The sequence below is a fragment of the Somniosus microcephalus genome, chromosome 33 (genome assembly GCF_052327205.1).
Source record: "Somniosus microcephalus isolate GS21.2 chromosome 33, FLI_Smic_1.0, whole genome shotgun sequence".
Taxonomy (NCBI): domain Eukaryota; kingdom Metazoa; phylum Chordata; class Chondrichthyes; order Squaliformes; family Somniosidae; genus Somniosus; species Somniosus microcephalus.
The window spans coordinates 35,314,127-35,332,455 of record NC_141019.1 but is presented as its reverse complement, the minus strand read 5'-3'; the positions used below and the strand labels follow the sequence as shown (position 1 = coordinate 35,332,455).

The 18,329-nt window shown below is 52.9% G+C and overlaps 1 protein-coding gene across 2 annotated transcripts in view; it reads left to right on the top strand.

Moving 5' to 3' along the window:
• The window catches only part of kif5ab (kinesin family member 5A, b), a 141,425-nt gene that overhangs the window by 98,912 nt on the left and 24,184 nt on the right, over window positions 1-18,329 (top strand). Inside the window, exons 23-24 of one of the 2 annotated variants that reach the window (XM_085973033.1) lie at window positions 2,202-2,306; window positions 13,663-13,683. In XM_085973033.1, coding sequence (XP_085829159.1) covers window positions 2,202-2,306; window positions 13,663-13,683 — 126 coding nt within the window. The remainder of the gene's footprint in view (window positions 1-2,201; window positions 2,307-13,662; window positions 13,684-18,329) is intronic. The other variant, XM_085973034.1, reaches the window with a different exon arrangement.

Genomic DNA, 18,329 nt, shown 5'->3' with positions numbered 1-18,329 from the left:
CCCCGTGTCCTAACTCGCACCGAGTCCCGTTCGCCCATCACCCCCACTGTGCTCGCTGACCCACACTGGCTCCCGGTCCGGCAACACCTCGATTTTAAAATTCTCATCCTGGTGTTCAAATCCCTCCATGGCCTCCCTGCCTCTGTAACCTCCTCCAGCCCCCTACAACCCTCCGAGATCTCGGCGTTCCTCCAATTCTGGCCTCTTGCGCAACCCCGATTTCCATCGCTCCACCATTGGCGGCCGTGCCTTCAGCCGCCTGGGCCCTGAGCTCTGGAATTCCCTCCCTAAACCTCTCCGCCTCTCCACCTTTTAAGATGCTCTTTAAAACCTACGTCTTTTGGTGTCAAATTTTGTTTGATTTACGCTCCTGTGAAGCGCCTTGGGACGTTTTACTACGTTAAAGGTGCGGTATAAATGTAAGTTATTAAATTCTATGCCTCTATTTATAAACCCATGTAACCCATATCCTTTTTTTTAAGAACATAAGAATTAGGAGCAGGAGTCGGCCATTCGGCCCCTCGAGCCTGCTCCGCCATTCAATAAGATCATGGCTGATCATCGACCTCAGCTCCACTTTCCCGCCCAATCCCCATATCCCTCGATTCCCTTAATATCCAAAAATCTATCGATCTCTGTCTTGAATATACTCAACGACTGAGCCTCCACAGCCCTCTGGGGCAGAGAATTCCAAAGATTCACCGCCCTCTGAGTGAAGAAATTCCTCCTCATCTCAGTCCTAAATGGCCGACCCCTTATCCTGAGACTGTGACCCCTGGTTCTAGACTCTCCAGCCAGGGGGGAAACAGCCTCTCAGCATCTACCCTGTCAATCCCCCCTCAGAATCTTGTATGTTTCAATGAGATCACCTCATTCTTCTAAACTCTAGAGAATATAGGCCTAGTCTACTCAATCTCTCCTCATAGGACAATCCCCCCATCCCAGGAATCAGTCTGGTGAACCTTCGCTGCACTCCCTCTATGGCAAGTATATCCTTCCTTAGGTAAGGCGACCAAAACTGTACACAATACTCCAGGTGTGGTCTCACCAGGGCCCTATATAATTGCAGTAAGACGTCTTTACTCTTATACTCAAATCCTCTTGTAATAAAGGACAACATACCATTTGCTTTCCTAATCGCTTGCTGTACCTGCATGTTAACGTTCAGTGATTCGTGTACAAGGACACCCAGGTCCCTCTGAACACCAACATTTCCCAATCTCTCACCATTTTAAAAAACACTCTGCTTTTCTATTTTTCCTACCAAAGTGGATAACTTCACATTTCTCCACATTATATTCCATCGGCCATGTTCTTGCCCACTCGCTTCGCCTGTCTATATCCCCTTGAAGCCTCCTTGCATCCTCCTCACGACTTACATTCCCACCTCATCCCACCTTATCAACTGGCCCTGCCTCCTTTTAAGGATTTGTGTATATGAACACCCAAGGGGGGAAAAATTCAGTTGCCTGCGCCTCCCGTTAGCGCCAATTGGGGCGCAAAGCTACTAGCGCCCAGGGCACGGCGACGTTTGCGCCGCTCGCGAAATTAACCAGACCTTTTGCGGCGGCACTAAACACTTCCGCCACGATCTCCTGCGCCGGCAGATCGTGACGTCAGTCGAGTGCGCAACGCCCCGGTAGCGCCCCGGACCGGATATTGAGTGGCGCCCCCTGCCTTACCGCCTGCCGCTAGCGACGACAGGTTGAGGGGAGCGTTATGCTGCCAGAAAGGGACTGGGGGGGCGCTATTTAAAGGCGACCGCTTCCTGACTTTTTTTTGTCGGTGACATTTTTGCACCACGCAGTCTGAGAGAGAGAGAGAGACTTCTGGAGAGATTCAACGCTGTGTGAAGGAGTTTTGGGTACTGAGCAGCACTTTGCAGGTTTATTTTGATTTGTCCTTCCTTGCTTCGCCAGCGCTCTGAGGTAGCGCCTCGCTCCTCGGCCTTTGCGCCTTAAGACAGGTGTGAAGCGCCTGATTTAGTGCTCCAATCACCTCCAAGGGCGATAAAAGCCAAGTTTGCTGTCGGAGGCGACGATTATCGCCAGGCGCTAAACTTTGCGCACCGCCGATAACGGCGCCCCAAATGGGGCGACGCCGAATTTTTCCCCCTCAAGGTCTTTCTGCCCATTGACCCCCTTTCAGAATCGTCTGGGTCTTCTGCGCGTTCTCTGACCTTGGACACTGTTTCTCCTCAGAGTACAGACCTGGAACCAGACGACAGCGGAGGGAACGTGTCCCAAAAGCAGAAAATATCCTTTCTTGAAAACAACTTGGACCAGCTTACAAAGGTTCACAAACAGGTAAGGGTCGGGTCGGGGCGGGGGGAGAGTGGGGTGGGTGTTACTCACCGCTCCGTCACTTCTGAGTTAGAAGGGGCGACTAAATTATTGGGGCGCGCGGAGAATAAAAAATAAAAATTAGGTCATATTTCTCCAGGTTGGCCAAACAAATAGTAACGCTGGCTGGATGGCCTCCTCCTGTTCCTAATGTAACCGGCTCGAGGGGCTGAATGGCCTCCTCCTGTTCCTAATGTAACCGGCTCGAGGGGCTGAATGGCCTCCTCCTGTTCCTAATGTAACAGGCTCGAGGGGCTGAATGGCCTCCTCCCGTTCCAAATGTAACAGGTTCAAGGGGCTGAATGGCCTCCTCCTGTTCCTAATGTAACAGGCTCGAGGGGGCTGAATGGCCTCCTCCCGTTCCAAATGTAACAGGTTCAAGGGGCTAAATGGCCTCCTCCCGTTCCTAATGTAACAGGTTCGAGGGGCTGAATGGTCTCCTCCTGTTCCTAATGTAACAGGCTCGAGGGGGCTGAACGGCCTCCTCCTGTTCCTAATGTAAGAGGCTCAAGGGGCTGAATGGCCTCCTCCTGTTCCTAATGTAACAGGCTCGAGGGGCTGAATGGCCTCCTCCTGTTCCTAATGTAACAGGCTCGAGGAGGCTGACTGGCCTGTTCCTAATGTAACAGGCTCGAGGGGCTGAATGGCCCCCTCCTGTTCCTAATGTAAAAGGCTCGAGGGGCTGAATGGCCTCCTCCTGTTCCTAATGTAAAAGGCTCAAGGGGCTGAATGGCCTCCTCCTGTTCCTAATGTAACAGGCTCGAGGGGGCTGAATGGCCTCCTCCTGTTCCTAATGTAACAGGCTCGAGGGGGCTGAATGGCCTCCTCCTGTTCCTAATGTAACAGGCTCAAGGGGGCTGATTGGCCTCCTCCTGTTCCGAATGTAACAGGCTCGAGGGGGCTGAATGGCCATCTCCTGTTCCTAATGTAACAGGCTCGAGGGGGGCTGAATGGCCTCCTCCTGTTCCGAATGTAACAGGCTCGAGGGGCTGAATGGCCTCCTCCTGTTCCTAATGTAACAGGCTCGAGGGGGCTGAATGGCCTCCTCCTGTTCCTAATGTAACAGGCTCGAGGGGGCTGATTGGCCTCCTCCTGTTCCTAATGTAACAGGCTCGAGGGGGCTGATTGGCCTCCTCCTGTTCCTAATGTAACAGGCTCGAGAGGGCTGAATGGCCTCCTCCTGTTCCTAATGTAACAGGCTCGAGGGGGGCTGAATGGCCTCCTCCTGTTCCTAATGTAACAGGCTCGAGGGGGGCTGAATGGCCTCCTCCTGTTCCTAATGTAACAGGCTCGAGGGCGGCTGAATGGCCTCCTCCTGTTCCTAATGTAACAGGCTTGAGGGGGGCTGAATGGCCTCCTCCTGTTCCTAATGTAACAGGCTCGAGGGCGGCTGAATGGCCTCCTCCTGTTCCTAATGTAACAGGCTCGAGGGGGGCTGAATGGCCTCCTCCTGTTCCTATGTATACCCTTCATTTAGTTCACTAGAAACAACATAAACTAAAGTCGCAATAATTCGTTATTCCAATGGCGTGATGCATCTGATTGGCCAATCTGGGAGATCTGATCCTTTTAATAGACTCGTGTGCCTTCTCCCCAAATGCCGCCAGTATTTCCTTTCCCTCTTCATCGCTGTTTGACTTCCATCTGATGCACCCGCCTAACCTCCCAACTCCTGCACCTGTCATCCCACCCTCCTGTAGTCCTGCTTCTTTCCATCAGCCATTCTCATAAGAAACAGAAGCAGGAGTCGGCCATTCGGCTCCTCGAGCCTGCTCCACCATTCAATAAGATCGTGGCTGATCTTCGACCTCAACTCCACTTTCCCGCCCGATCCCCACATCCCTCGATGCCCCTCGAGTCCAAAAATCTATCGATCTCAGCCTTGAATATACTCAACGACTGAGCCTCCACGGCCCTCTGGGGTAGAGAATTCCAAAGATTCACCGCCCTCTGAGTGAAGAAATTCCTCCTCATCTCAGTCCTAAATGGCCGACCCCTTATCCTGAGACTGTGACCCCTAGTTCTAGACTCTCCAGCCAGGGGGAAACAACCTCTCAGCATCTACCCTGTCAATCCCCCTCAGAATCTTATACGTTTCAATGAGATCGCCTCTCATTCTTCTAAACTCCAGAGAGTATAGGCCCAGGCTACTCAATCTCCTCATAGGACAACCCTCTCATCCCAGGAAACAAACTCCCTCCAGCACCGGCGCACCGTGGCTGCAGTGTGTACCATCTACAAGATGCACTGCAGCAACTCACCAAGGCTTCTTCGGCAGTACCTCCCAAAACCCGCGACCTCTTCCCCCTAGAAGGACAAGGGCAGCAGGTGCACGGGAACACCACCACCTCCAAGTCACTCACCGTCCCGACTTGGAAGTATATCGGCCGATCCTTCATCGTCGCTGGGTCACAATCCTGAAACTCCCTCCCTAACAGCACTGTGGGAGCACCTTCACCACACGGGACTGCAGCGGTTCAAGAAGGCGGCTCACCACCACCTTCTCAAGGGGCGACTAGGGATGGGCAATAAATGCTGGCCTTGCCAGCGACGCCCACATCCCATGAACGAATAAAGAAAAAGTCCAGTGAACCTTCGTTGCACCTCCTCTTTCCTTCCTCCGGTAAGGAGACCAAAACTGTGCACCGTACTCCAGGTGTGGTCTCACCAAAGCCCTGTACAATAGTCGTAAGACTTCCTTAATCTTGTACTCCAACTCCGCTGTAAAAAAGGCCTGACGTAAGGAACATAGAAACATAGAAGATAGGAGCAGGAGTCGGCCATTCGGCCCCTGCCTTCTCCCCATATCCCTTGATCCCTTTAGCCCTAAGAAATATATCTAACTCCTTCTTGAATAGATTCAATGAATTGGCCTCAACTGCCTTTTGTGTCGTCTGAAAACTACTAGGCACTTGGTCTGAATATTAAACAAGGCTTTAATCAACTGTTTTACAACATGCGGTCCAGTTGTGTCCTTCACCAGTTCCTGTTACAGAATGTCCTGCACAAGCTGGGCCCGTGCCCGAGTATTTATACTCTCCCTGGACAGCGCCACCCGCAGGCCGCCCAGTATTATTACATGGGTCATTTTCACATGGATGACAAGATTCATGTCGAGGCCTTTCTCCTACTGTAGCCCATTCATCCTCCATTGAGCTCCCCTCATCTTCAGTTCAACCCTATGGATCCCCATGTCTGCTCCGGACCTTACGTGAAAGGCGGTTTGCTTAATCTTGCTAACGGCTGTCTCGAAATTAATTTCTCAAGTTTGGATACGTGTTCGGTTAATGTTTTTTTTTTGTTTTGTTTTCGAGATGTCTTGAGGTTGGAATAGGCTGCACCCAAATGGCAGAATGGTTATTGACAGGGTGGGATAAACCTCCTTTATTTTTTAAATTTTAGCATTAATTTTTGCACTGGATCAGGCCGACACACAAGGTAGGAGGCCAGGGCACGGGGAGAGGGAGGGTCTGGGGGTGCATCTGCTGAGGGCTGGCCAATGCTGGTCGTAGAAGTCAACCATGATTTAATGGAAAGGCAGAACAGGCTCAAGGGGCTGAATGGCCTCCTCCTGTTCCTAATGTAACAGGCTCGAGGGGGCTGAATGGCCTCCTCCTGTTCCTAATGTAACAGGCTCGAGGGGGGCTGACTGGCCTCTTCCTGTTCCTAATGTAACAGGCTCGAGGGGGGCTGAATGGCCTCCTCCTGTTCCTAATGTAACAGGCTCGAGGGGGGCTGAATGGCCTCCTCCTGTTCCCAATGTAACAGGCTCGAGGGGGGCTGACTGGCCTCTTCCTGTTCCTGATGTAACAGGTTCGAGGGGGGCTGAATGGCCTCCTCCTGTTCCTAATGTAACAGGCTCGAGGGGGGCTGAATGGCCTCCTCCTGTTCCTAATGTAACAGGCTCGAGGGGGGCTGAATGGCCTCCTCCTGTTCCTAATGTAACAGGCTCGAGGGGGGCTGAATGGCCTCCTGTTCCTAATGTAACAGGCTCGAGGGGGCTGAATGGCCTCCTCCTGTTCCGAATGGAACAGGCTCGAGGGGGACTGAATGGCCTCCTCCTGTTCCTGTGTAACAGGCTCGAGGGGGCTGAATGGCCTTCTCCTGTTCCTAATGTAACAAGCTCGAGGGGCTGAATATGCCTCCTCCTGTTCCTAATGTAACAGGATCGAGGGGGCTGAATGGCCTCCTCCTGTTCCTAATGTAACAGGCTCGAGGGGGGCTGAATGGCCTCCTCCTGTTCCTAATGTAACAGGCTCGAGGGGGGCTGAATGGCCTCCTGTTCCTAATGTAACAGGCTCGAGGGGGCTGAATGGCCTCCTCCTGTTCCGAATGGAACAGGCTCGAGGGGGACTGAATGGCCTCCTCCTGTTCCTGTGTAACAGGCTCGAGGGGGCTGAATGGCCTCCTCCTGTTCCTAATGTAACAGGCTCGAGGGGAGCTGAACGGCCTCCTCTTGTTCCTAATGCAACAGACTCGAGGGGGCTGAATGGCCTCCTCCTGTTCCTAATGTAACAGGCTCGAGGGGCTGAACGGCCTCCTGTTCCTATCTTGAGGGGGCTGAATGGCCTCAACTTCAACAACCTCCTTTTATATAGCACCTTTAACGTATTAAAACATCTCACGACGCTTCACAGGAGCGGTTATCAAACAAAATTTGATGCCGAGCCACGTGAGGGGATATTAGGACAGGTGACCAAAAGCTTGGTCAAAGAGGGAGGTTTTAAGTAGCGTCTTAAAGGAGGAGAGAGAGAGGCGGAGAGGTTTAGGGAGGGAATTCCAGAGCTTAGGGCCTAGGCAGCTGAAGGCACGGCCGCCAATGGTGGAGCGATTAAAATCGGGGGGGATGCACGAGAGGCCAGAATTGGAGGAACACCGAGATCTCGGTGGATTGTAGGGCTGGAGGAGGTTACAGAGATAGGGAGGGTTGTAGGGGGCTGGAGGAGGTTACAGAGATCGGGAGGATTGTAGGGGCTGGAGGAGGTTACAGAGATAGGGAGGGTTGTAGGGGCTGGAGGAGGTTACAGAGATAGGGAGGGTTGTAGGGGCTGGAGGAGGTTACAGAGATAGGGAGGGTTGTAGGGGGCTGGATGAGGTTACAGAGATAGGAAGGGTTGTAGGGGCTGGAGGAGGTTACAGAGATAGGGAGGAGTGTAGGGGCTGGAGGAGGTTACAGAGATAGGGAGGGTTGTAGGGGCTGGAGGAGGTTACAGAGATAGGGAGGGTTGTAGGGGGCTGGAGGAGGTTACAGAGATAGGGAGGGTTGTAGGGACAGGAGGAGGTTACAGAGATAGGGAGCGTTGTAGGGGCTGGAGGAGGTTACAGAGATAGGGAGGGTTGTAGGGGCTGGAGGAGGTTACAGAGATAGGGAGGATTGTAGGGGCTGGAGGCGGTTACCGAGACAGGGAGGGTTATAGGGGGCTGGAGGAGGTTACAGAGATAGGGAGGGTTGTAAGAGGTTACAGAGATAGGGAGGGGTTGTAGAGGTTGGAGGAGGTTACAGAGATAGAGAGGGTTGTAGGGGCTGGAGGAGGTTACAGAGATAGGGAGGGTTGTAGAGGCTGGAGGAGGTTACAGAGATAGGGAGGGTTGTAGGGGCTGTAGGAGGTTACAGAGATAGGGAGGGTTGTAGGGGCTGGAGGAGGTTACAGAGATAGGGAGGATTGTAGGGGCTGGAGGAGGTTACAGAGATAGGGAGGGGTTGTAGAGGTTGGAGGAGGTTACAGAGATGGGGAGGATTGTAGGGGCTGGAGGAGGTTACAGAGATAGGGAGGGTTATAGGGGGCTGGAGGAGGTTACAGAGATAGGGAGGGTTGTAGGGGTTGGAGGAGGTTACAGAGATAGGGAGGGTTGTAGGTGGCTGGAGGTGATTACAGAGATAGTGAGGGTTGTAGGGGCTGGAGGAGATTACAGAGATAGGGAGGGGTGTAGGGGCTGGAGGAGGTTACAGAGATAGGGAGGGGTGTAGGGGGCTGGAGGAGGTTACAGAGATAGGGAGGGTTGTAGGGGGCTGGAGGAGGTTACAGAGATAGGGAGGGTTGTAGGGGGCTGGAGGAGGTTACAGAGATAGGGAGGGTTGTAGGGGGCTGGAGGAGGTTACAGAGATAGGGAGGGTTGTAGGGGGCTGGAGGAGGTTACAGAGATAGGGAGGGTTGTAGGGGGCTGGAGGAGGTTACAGAGACAGGGAGGGTTGTAGGGGGCTGGAGGAGGTTACAGAGATAGGGTGGGTTGTAGGGGGCTGGGGGAGGTTACAGAGATAGGGAGGGTTGTAGGGGCTGGAGGAGGTTACAGAGATAGGGAGGGTTGTAGGGGCTGGAGGAGGTTACAGAGCTAGGGGAGCGAGGAGGGATTTGAATGCAATGATGAGAATTTTTAAATCGAGGCGTTGCTGGACCAGGAGCCAGTGTGGGTCAGCGGGGGTGATGGGTGAACGGGTCTTGGTACGAGTTATAGTTTGGGATGAGTTGAAGTTAACGGAGGTTGGAAGACGGTAGGCCAGCCTGGAGTGCGTTGGAATAGTCGGGGTCTGGAGGTAACAAAGGCAGGGATGAGTGTTTCAGCAGCGGATGAGCTGAGGCAGGGGCGCGATGTTAGGGAGGTGGAAATCGGCGGTCTTGGCGATGGAATGGATGAGCGGCCGGAAGCTCATCTCTGGAGTAAAACACGTCACCAAGGTTGCGGACAGTGTGGCTCAGCCTCAGACAGATGTTGGGGAGGGAGATGGAGGCGGTGGCGAGGAAACGGAGTTTGTGGTGGGGACCGAAGGCGATGGCTTCGGTCTTCCCAATGTTTAGTTGGAGGAAATTGCTGCTCATCCAGAACTGGATGTCGGACAAGCAGCGTGACAGGTCGGAGGCAGCGGAGGGGTCGAGAGAGGTGGCGGCGAGGTAGGGCATGTGGAAAATGACGGCGTGTTTTCGGGTGGTGTCGCCGAGGGGCAGCATGCAGACGAGAAACAGAAATGAACACCCTTGCGGCTTTTCTCCCGGGTGCTGCTGCCTGGGAGATTAATCTTCAGTTCCTGGAGATTCCAGGGCAATCCGGGGAAGGGTTGGCAGCATCGTGGCTGCAGAACCGATCTGAAGCCAGGCTCGAGTCCCCTGCCGATGGTGTAAGGAGTCGTCCTGATTAATCTTCAGTTGCTGGAGGTTCTAGGGCAATCCGGGGAAGGGTTGGCAGCATCGTGGCTGCAGGGCCGATCTGAAGCCAGGCTCGAGTCCCCTGCCGATGGTGTAAGGAGTCGTCCTGATTAATCTTCAGTTGCTGGAGGTTCTAGGGCCATCCGGGGAAGGGTTGGCAGTATCGTGGCTGCAGAACCGATCTGAAGCCAGGCTCGAGTCCCCTGCCGATGGTGTAAGGAGTCGTCCTGATTAATCTTCAGTTGCTGGAGGTTCTAGGGCCATCCGGGGAAGGGTTGGCAGTATCGTGGCTGCAGGGCCGATCTGAAGCCAGGCTCGAGTCCCCTGCCGATGGTGTAAGGAGTCGTCCTGATTAATCTTCAGTTGCTGGAGGTTCTAGGGCCATCCGGGGAAGGGTTGGCAGTATCGTGGCTGCAGGGCCGATCTGAAGCCAGGCTCGAGTCCCCTGCCGATGGTGTAAGGAGTCGTCCTGATTAATCTTCAGTTGCTGGAGGTTCTAGGGCAATCCGGGGAAGGGTTGGCAGCATCGTGGCTGCAGGGCCGATCTGAAGCCAGGCTCGAGTCCCCTGCCGATGGTGTAAGGAGAAGTCCTCGAGGCTGTTCTCTTGTGTCAGGCCGTTGAGTTTTCTTGGTAAGAACAATTCGAAAAACTTGGATGGGCACCCTTGGTTAGGCTTTTCTCTTGTAAAGATAGAGGTCTTTAAAATTGTGAAAGGTATTGATAGAGTGGACACAGAGAGAGTGCTTTACTTGTGGGGAAGAGCATAACTAGGGGCCATCAATATAAGAGAGTCACTAATAAATCCAATGGGGAATTCAGAAGAAACTTCTTTACCCAGAGAGTGGTGAGAATGTGGAACTCGCTACCACAGGGAGTGGTTGAGGCGACTAGCACAGATGCATTTAAGGAGAGGCTAGACAAGCATATGAGGGAGAGGGGAATAGAGGGTTATGCTGATAGTTAGATGAGGAAAGACGGGAGGAGGCGCGAGTGGAGCATAAACGCCGGCATGGACTGGTCGGGCCGAATGGCCTGTTTCTGTGTCTGTAAATTCTATGTAATCCTATGTAAAGGAAGATGGTTGTGGTGGTTGGAGGTCAATCATCAGAACCAGGGGTCATAGTCTAAGGATAAGGGGTAAGCCATTTAGGACAGAAATGAGGAGGAATTTCTTCACCCAGAGAGTGGTGAACCTGTGGAATTCTCTACCACAGAAGGCAGTAGAGGCCAATTCATTAAATATATTCAAGAAGGAGTTGGATATATTTCTTAAGGCTAAAGGGATCAAGGGATATGGGGAGAAAGCAGGTACTGAATTTGGATGATCAGCCATGATCGCATTGAATGGCGGAGCAGGCTCGAGGGGCCGAATGGCCTACTCCTGCTCCTATCTTCTATGTTTCTATGTATCTATGAAAAGTAGGGAAGTTATGCTAAACCTGTATCAAACCTTGGTTAGACCACACTTGGAGTACTGCGTACAGTTCTGGTCTCCATATTATAAAAAGGATATGGAAGCACTGGAGAGGGTGCAGAGAAGATTTACAAGGATGATAACCAGAAATGCGAGGGTGTACATATCAGGAAAGGATGAACAGGCTCTTGAACAGAGAAGGCTGAGGGGTGACCTAATAGAGGTCTTTAAAATTATGAAAGGTTTTGATAGAGTGGATACAGAGAGAATGTTTCCACTTGTGGGGAAGAGCATAACTAGGGGCCATCAATATAAGATAGTCACCAAGAAATCCAATAGGGAATTCAGGAGAAACTTCTTTACCCAGAGAGTGGTGAGAATGTGGAACTCGCTACCACAGGGAGTGGTTGAGGCGAATGGCACAGATGCATTCAAGGGGGGGAAGCTGTATAAACACACGAGGGAGAAAGGAAGAGAAGGATGTGGTGAGAGGGTGAGATGGAGTAGGAGGTGGGAGGAGGCTCGTGTGGAGCATAAACACAGAATTTACAGCATGCCATTCGATGTAAATTTCAGGTCTTCATCATTGAAAAGAGACAACCGAGAGAGGGTGGGGGTTGGAAAGATGGGTAAAGGGGATGGGAAAGGTTAATTGGGCATTGGCTAAGACTGGGGTCCGGGGGTGGGGGGCGTTCACAGGTGTTGTTAGGAAGTTCCTCGCCCAAAGAACGATCCTCACACGAAGTGGACTCTGGGTCGGGGAGTGGGGGCATAAAAACTTGCAGGTGTCCGGTGGGGTGGACTGTTGGATGAAGGGTCTTGATTTTTGGATGGGGAATGGACTCTGGGTAGGGCAGTGGGGGCATAAAACCCTGGAGGTGTCCGGTGGGGTGGACTGTTGGATAAAGGGTCTTGATTTTTGGATGGGGAATGGACTCTGGGTAGGGCAGTGGGGGCATAAAACCCTGGAGGTGTCCGGTGGGGTGGACTGTTGGATAAAGGGTCTTGATTTTTGGATGGGGAATGGACTCTGGGTAGGGCAGTGGGGGCATAAAACCCTGGAGGTGTCTGGTGGGGTGGACTGTTGGATAAAGGGTCTTGATTTTTGGATGAGCGAGGCTTGGCCATTCTCTGCTGTCTCCCATCTGGTGTCAGTGTGGCTTGTACTTGCCTTAGAGGCAGTGCAACGAAGGTTCACTTGATTGATCCCTGGGATGACAGGGTTGTCCTATGAGGGTGAGATTGTGTAGAATGGGCCTCTACTCTCTGGAGTTTAGAAGAATGAGAGGCGATCTCATTGAAATGTGTAAAATTCTTAGAAGGTGACATGAATCAGTCATTCATGAAAGAAAGACTTATGAAATAATACTGAGTGGCCTACGGGTGGCGCTGTCCAGGGAGAGTATAAATACTCGGGCACGGGCCCAGCTTGCTCAGGACATTCTTAACAGGAACTAGTGAAGGACACAACTCGACCTCCATGTAGTAAAACAGTTGATTAAAGCTTTGTTTAACGCTTAGACCAAGTGCCTAGTAGTTTTCTTACATCAGAAGGTTTGACAGGGGTAGATGCTGAGAGGCTGTTTCCCCCTGGCTGGAGAGTCTAGAACCAGGGGTCACAGTCTCAGGATAAGGGGTCGGCCATTTAGGACTGAGATGAGGAGGAATTTCTTCACTCAGAGGGTGGTGAATCTTTGGAATTCTCTACCCCAGAGGGCTGTGGAGGCTCAGTCGTTGAGTACATTCAAGGCATAGTGGTTAGCACTGTTGCCTCACAGCGCCAGGGACCCGGGTTCAAATCTGGCCTCGGGCGACTGTCTGTGTGGAGTTTGCACATTCTCCCCGTGTCTGCGTGGGTTTTCTCCGGGTGCTCTGGTTTCCTCCCACAGTCCAAAGATGTGCGGGTTAGGTTGATTTGGCTATGATAAATTGACCCTTAGTGTTAGGGGATTAAATACGTGGGGTTACGGGGATAGGGTGGGATATGTGTTGGTGCAGGCTCGATGGGCCGAAATGGCCTCTATCTGCACTGTAGATTCTGTGATTCTGTGATAGATTTTTTTAACACTCAGGGAATCAAGGGATATGGGATTTGAGGTAGAAGATCAGCCATGATCTTGGTGAATGGCGGAGCAGGCTCGAGGGGCCGTGTGGCCTGCTCCTATTTCTTCTCCGTCTCCATCTCGGGGTTGGTATTGCTCTCTGAGTCGGACTCCAGGCTCGGCGTGAATCGGATGGCGTGATGGGCGGAGGGGAGGTTGGGGGGGGGCGCGGGGGAACCTGTAGGAATGGCTGAGCATGAACGTTCTTGGTCAACGGTAAGCGATTGGTAATTGGCGGAGGCTGATCGGTGCGGGCCTTCGGCCGAAGACGCTGCCGCACTTGGCGCAGACGGCCTGGTATCATCTGCCTTGACCACCCGGCAAGAGTGGGTGCGGCGGGCGGTGGGGGGGCGGGGGGCGTTGGGGAGACCGAGTATTTATTCTCTCTCAGCAAACCCTACCAACCCCCCAACCAAATACCCGCCTCTATCCCCACCCCAACTCCCAATTCAATTGCTTATTGGTGAGGAGGCTCGAGAAGCGTCCGAATTTTGTTGTGTTTCATCTCAGCCATGCTGCATTTATATTTCCTTTGGGTGTGGCCTATGTTCTGTTTTGCTGTTGCCCAGATCTGCTTGACCCTTTACTCTTCCTGTTTTTTTTCTTTCTTTCTTCCGTTCTATCTTTTTTGTCCCCTTTTTCCATCCCTCCCTCCCGCCTCCAGGTGATGCTCTGGCACAACAAGGTACCTCTCTCATTCCCCCTCCCCCCTCTCCCCCACCTTGTTCTGTTCTGTCCCTTCCTGTCCTCCCCTTTCGCCCTGCTGTGGCTTTGTGTTAAGATGGCAAGACGCGAATGCATTGTGTGTGTGTGTGGCGTAGGGCTGTTTCATTCTTCGTTGCCTGATTTCCCCTTCCTTCCACCTCCCCCCCCCCCCCCCCACTCCCCCTCCCACCCCCCGCGCACCCCTCCCTTCCATTGGTCCCAGGACACCAGGGAGAACTCCCACCTGTTCTACTTCGAAATAATGGCCGTGGGATCTTTCACGACCACCTGAGAGGGCAGATGGGGGCCTCGGTTTAACGTATCATCCGACAGTGCGGCGCTCCCTCAGCACCGCCCCCTCCGACAGTGCGGCGCTCCCTCAGTACTGCAACTCCGACAGTGCGGCGCTCCCTCAGCACCGTCCCCTCCGACAGTGCGGCGCTCCCTCAGTACTGCCCCTCCGACAGTGCGGCGCTCCCTCAGTACCGCCCCTCCGACAGTGCGGCGCTCCCTCAGTACCGCCCCTCCGACAGTGCGGCGCTCCCTCAGTACCGCCCCTCCGACAGTGCGACGCTCCCTCAGTACCGCCCCTCCGACAGTGCGACGCTCCCTCAGTACCGCCCCTCCGACAGTGCGGCACTCCCTCAGTACCGCCCCTCCGACAGTGCGGCGCTCCCTCAGTACTGCCCCTCCGACAGTGCGGCGCTCCCTCAGTACTGCCCCTCCGACAGTGCGGCGCTCCCTCAGTACTGCCCCTCCGACAGTACTGAGGGAGCGCCGCACTGTCATTGGTAGTGTCGTCCTGGGTTATGGGCTCGAGTCTCTGGTGTGGGTCTTCTAACTCTGACCCCTAATTCTAGACTCTCCAGCCAGCGGGGGAAACAGCCTCTCAGCATCTACCCTGTCGATCCCCCTCAGACTCTTATACTTTTCAATGAGATCACCTCTCATTCTTCTAAACTCCAGGGAACATGGGCCCAATCTCTCCTCATAGGACAGCCCTCTCATCCCAGGAATCAATCTAGTGAACCTTCGTTTCACCGCCTCCAAGGCAAGTATATCCTTCCTCTATCAAGATCAGGAGGTGCCAATCCCACTTAGAACTGACGCCTGGCTCCATCCCCAGTTAGTTTTTTTTTCCCCTTCATAACCTCCGCACGTTCTCCGATGGCTGTGCATTGGCCACATCAAAGCCACGGCCCCATTGCCATTGCATGACCCGCTATTGGCTGAGATACCCTGCTTGCTTGCTGTGTTGGACTGCTCTTCCGAGATTAGGATTGGAAGTTGAAAGCTCACTGGTTTTGACTGGCTGGTGGGGGAGGCGGTCGGTGTGTGTTGGGGGTTTTTCTGTATTTTCGCTTTCCCTGCCCTAAACTCCTCGAGGTTAAGCCGTTCTTCCCCCCACAGGAAATGGGGAATGGTCGTGTCCAGGAAGTCCTGTGGCGTCACTTCCTGAAAATAGTCAAACTGAATAGTTTCAAGTTAAGGGACAGGAGGTTTAGAGGGGATTTGAGGGAAAACCTTTTCACCCAGAGGGTGGTTGGAATCTGGAACTCACTGCCTGAAAGGGTGGTAGAGGCAGGAACCCTCACAACATTCAAGAAGCATTTAGATGAGCACTTGAAACGCCACAGCATACAAGGCTAGGGACCAAGTGCGGGAAAATGGGATTAGAATAGACGGGGCTTGATGGCCGGCACGGACACGGTGGGCCGAAGGGCCTGTTTCTGTGCTGTATGACTCTATGGGGGAAAAATTCGGTTGTTTGCGCCTCCCGCTAGCGCCTTAAGAGGGCGCTAATGGGGCGCAAAGCTACTAGCGCCCAGGGCGCGTTGATGTTTGCGCCGCTCGCGAAATTAACTAGACATTTTGCGGCGGCGCTAAACACGACCGCCACGATTTACTGCGCCGGCAGATCGTGAGGTCAGTCGAGTGCGCAACGCCCCAGTAGCGTCCCGGACCGGATATTGAATGGCGCCCCCTGCCGCTAGCAACGACAGGTTGAGGGGAGCGTTTTGCAGTCAGGAAGGGACTGGGGGGGAGCGCTATTTAAAGGCGACCGCTTCCTGCCTTTTTTTGTTAGTGACATTTTTGCACCACGCATTCTGAGAGAGAGAGAGAGAGAGACTTCTGGAGAGATTCAACGCTGTGTGAAGGAGTTTTGGGTACTGAGCAGCACTTTGCAGGTTCATTTTGATTTGCCCTTCCTTGCTTCGCCCGCGCTCTGAGGTAGCGCCTCGCTCCTCGGTCTTTGCGCCTTAAGACAGGTGTGTAGCGCCTGATTTAGCGCTCCAATCACCTCCAGGGGCGATAATAGCCAAGTTTGCCGTCGGAGGCGATAATTAGCGCCAGGCGCTAAACTTTGCGCACGGTCGATAATGGTGCCCCAAACGGGGCGATACTGAATTTTTCCCCCTGTGACTCTAATACCTACAGAATATTTTAAAATATTTATATATTTTTTTCCCCTCCCTTCCTTCTTTCTGCAAGTTCTCTCCCTCTTCCCCTTTTGAAGGCGTCGAACCCTCGCTGTGGGAGAGGGTCATACGTAACCTCCGACACTTCCCCCCCGCCCCCCCCCCACACCCCCCCTCCCCGAGTGCCCGTTCTTTACGTGTGAGGGTCGGGCAGGCTATTTGACAGCCAGGCCTGAGACGGTCCCTACCTGGCGTACAGATGTGGACTGTCCAGAGGGGGGTGAATGAACAGGTGGGGCGGGAGAACTAGGTAATAAACAGACAGAGAAGTATTGTGCCTTGTGTCCATTTTATCAACCTCGGTCCTCGTAGAGGTGACCTTTCAACTTACCAACAATTCTAACTGGGTTTGCGGGGGGGGGCGGAGGGTACTGGGGCATTGTTGTTTATTCACTGACCGTGGAGGTCTGTTCCATTTTCCACCACCTCCACCCCAAACTTGTCAGAAGTCTGAATACCAACCGGTAGAACAGCAGTGACGTAACGTGATGTGACATTAGTGGAAAGGGGAGGCTGTGATGTAACGTAACGTGACATTAGTGGAAAGGGGAGGCTGTAACATAACGTGACATTAGTGGAAAGGGGAGGCTGTGATGTAACGTAACGTGACATTAGTGGAAAGGGGAGGCTGTAACATAACGTGACATTAGTGGAAAGGGGAGGCTGTGACATAACGTAACGTGACATTAGTGGAAAGGGGAGGCTGTGACATAACGTAACGTGACATTAGTGGAAAGGGGAGGCTGTAACATAACGTGACATTAGTGGAAAGGGGAAGCTGTGACATAACGTAACGTGACATTAGTGGAAAGGGGAGGCTGTGACATAACGTAACGTGACATTAGTGGAAAGGGGAGGCTGTGATGTGACCACGCTACAGGAAAGATGTGATCGCGCCAGAGAGGGTGCAGAGGAGATTTAAGAGGATGTTAACCAGGACTGGAGAATTTTAGCTGTGAGGAGAGATTGGAGAGGCTGGGGTTGTTTTCTTTGGAACAGAGGAGGCTGAGGGGACATTTAATTAAGGTGTATAAAATTATGAGGGGCGTAGATGGAGTGGATAGGAAGGACCTATTTCCCCTTAGCAGAGGGGCCAATAACCAGAGGGCATAGATTTAAAGTAATTGGTAGAAGGATTAGAGGGGATTTGAGGGGAACATTTTTCACCCAGAGGGTGGTGGAGGTCTGGAACTCACTGCCTGAAAGGGTGGGAGAGGCAGAGACCATCATCACATTTAAAAAGTGCTTGGATATGCATTTGAAGTACGGACCAAGAGCTGGAGAGTGGGATTAGGCTGGTTGGCTCTTTGTCGGCCGGCACAGACACGATGGGCCGAATGGCCTCATTCTGTGCCGTGAATTTCTATGATTCTATGACATGTGACGTCCGCCTGTACTGCAGAGAAACTCCTACACTCCAACCAAGTCGTCGCCATAAGCTTTTGCAATTTAACTACAAATAATATAAAATACAAGTATTCTTTAAAAATAAGGATCAACCGTTGGACTTTAAACTGGGGAGTGAATGACACCCGTGTGTCGCCCCCTGGTCCAGTTAACCCCCCGCCCTAAAATCTCACTGCACCTGCAGACTACACTTGGTCTTGGCTCCCCGGGTGCAACACTGGGAGATTTCCTTGTTTATGTGTGTGCACGCACATGTGTGCCTACATGTATGAGTTTGCGAGCATGTATGTTCATGTAGGTGTGTGTACGAGCATGCATGTGTTGTGTACAAATGTGTGAGGATGTACGCGAGCATGTATGCGCGAGTGTAGCCGTGTGCAAGCACGGGTGAATCCTTCTTAATTACTCTTTCCGACTTTTATTTTTCCCTGAATCAGATGGGTTGTTAGAATCCGATTCCTAAATTGCTCACGTTTGAACCTGTTTCCACGGGCCTGATTCCAAATTGAATTGAGGGGCGAGGGGCGAGGCACTGGGGTCTGGGAGCTGAAGACGGCCCCTTGTGTCTGCATGGGTCAGATGTGACGGGTTTTTCCCCTCACCCCTATTGGCGGAATTCAAGAAAAGTTGAGGACACTAATGAAGGGACAATAAGTAATCTGCTGTGGATCCCCCCCCCCGCCCGCCCGCCCTCCCCTTGCCCAGTGCGGTGCCGACCCATTCAGACTGCGAAGATCCC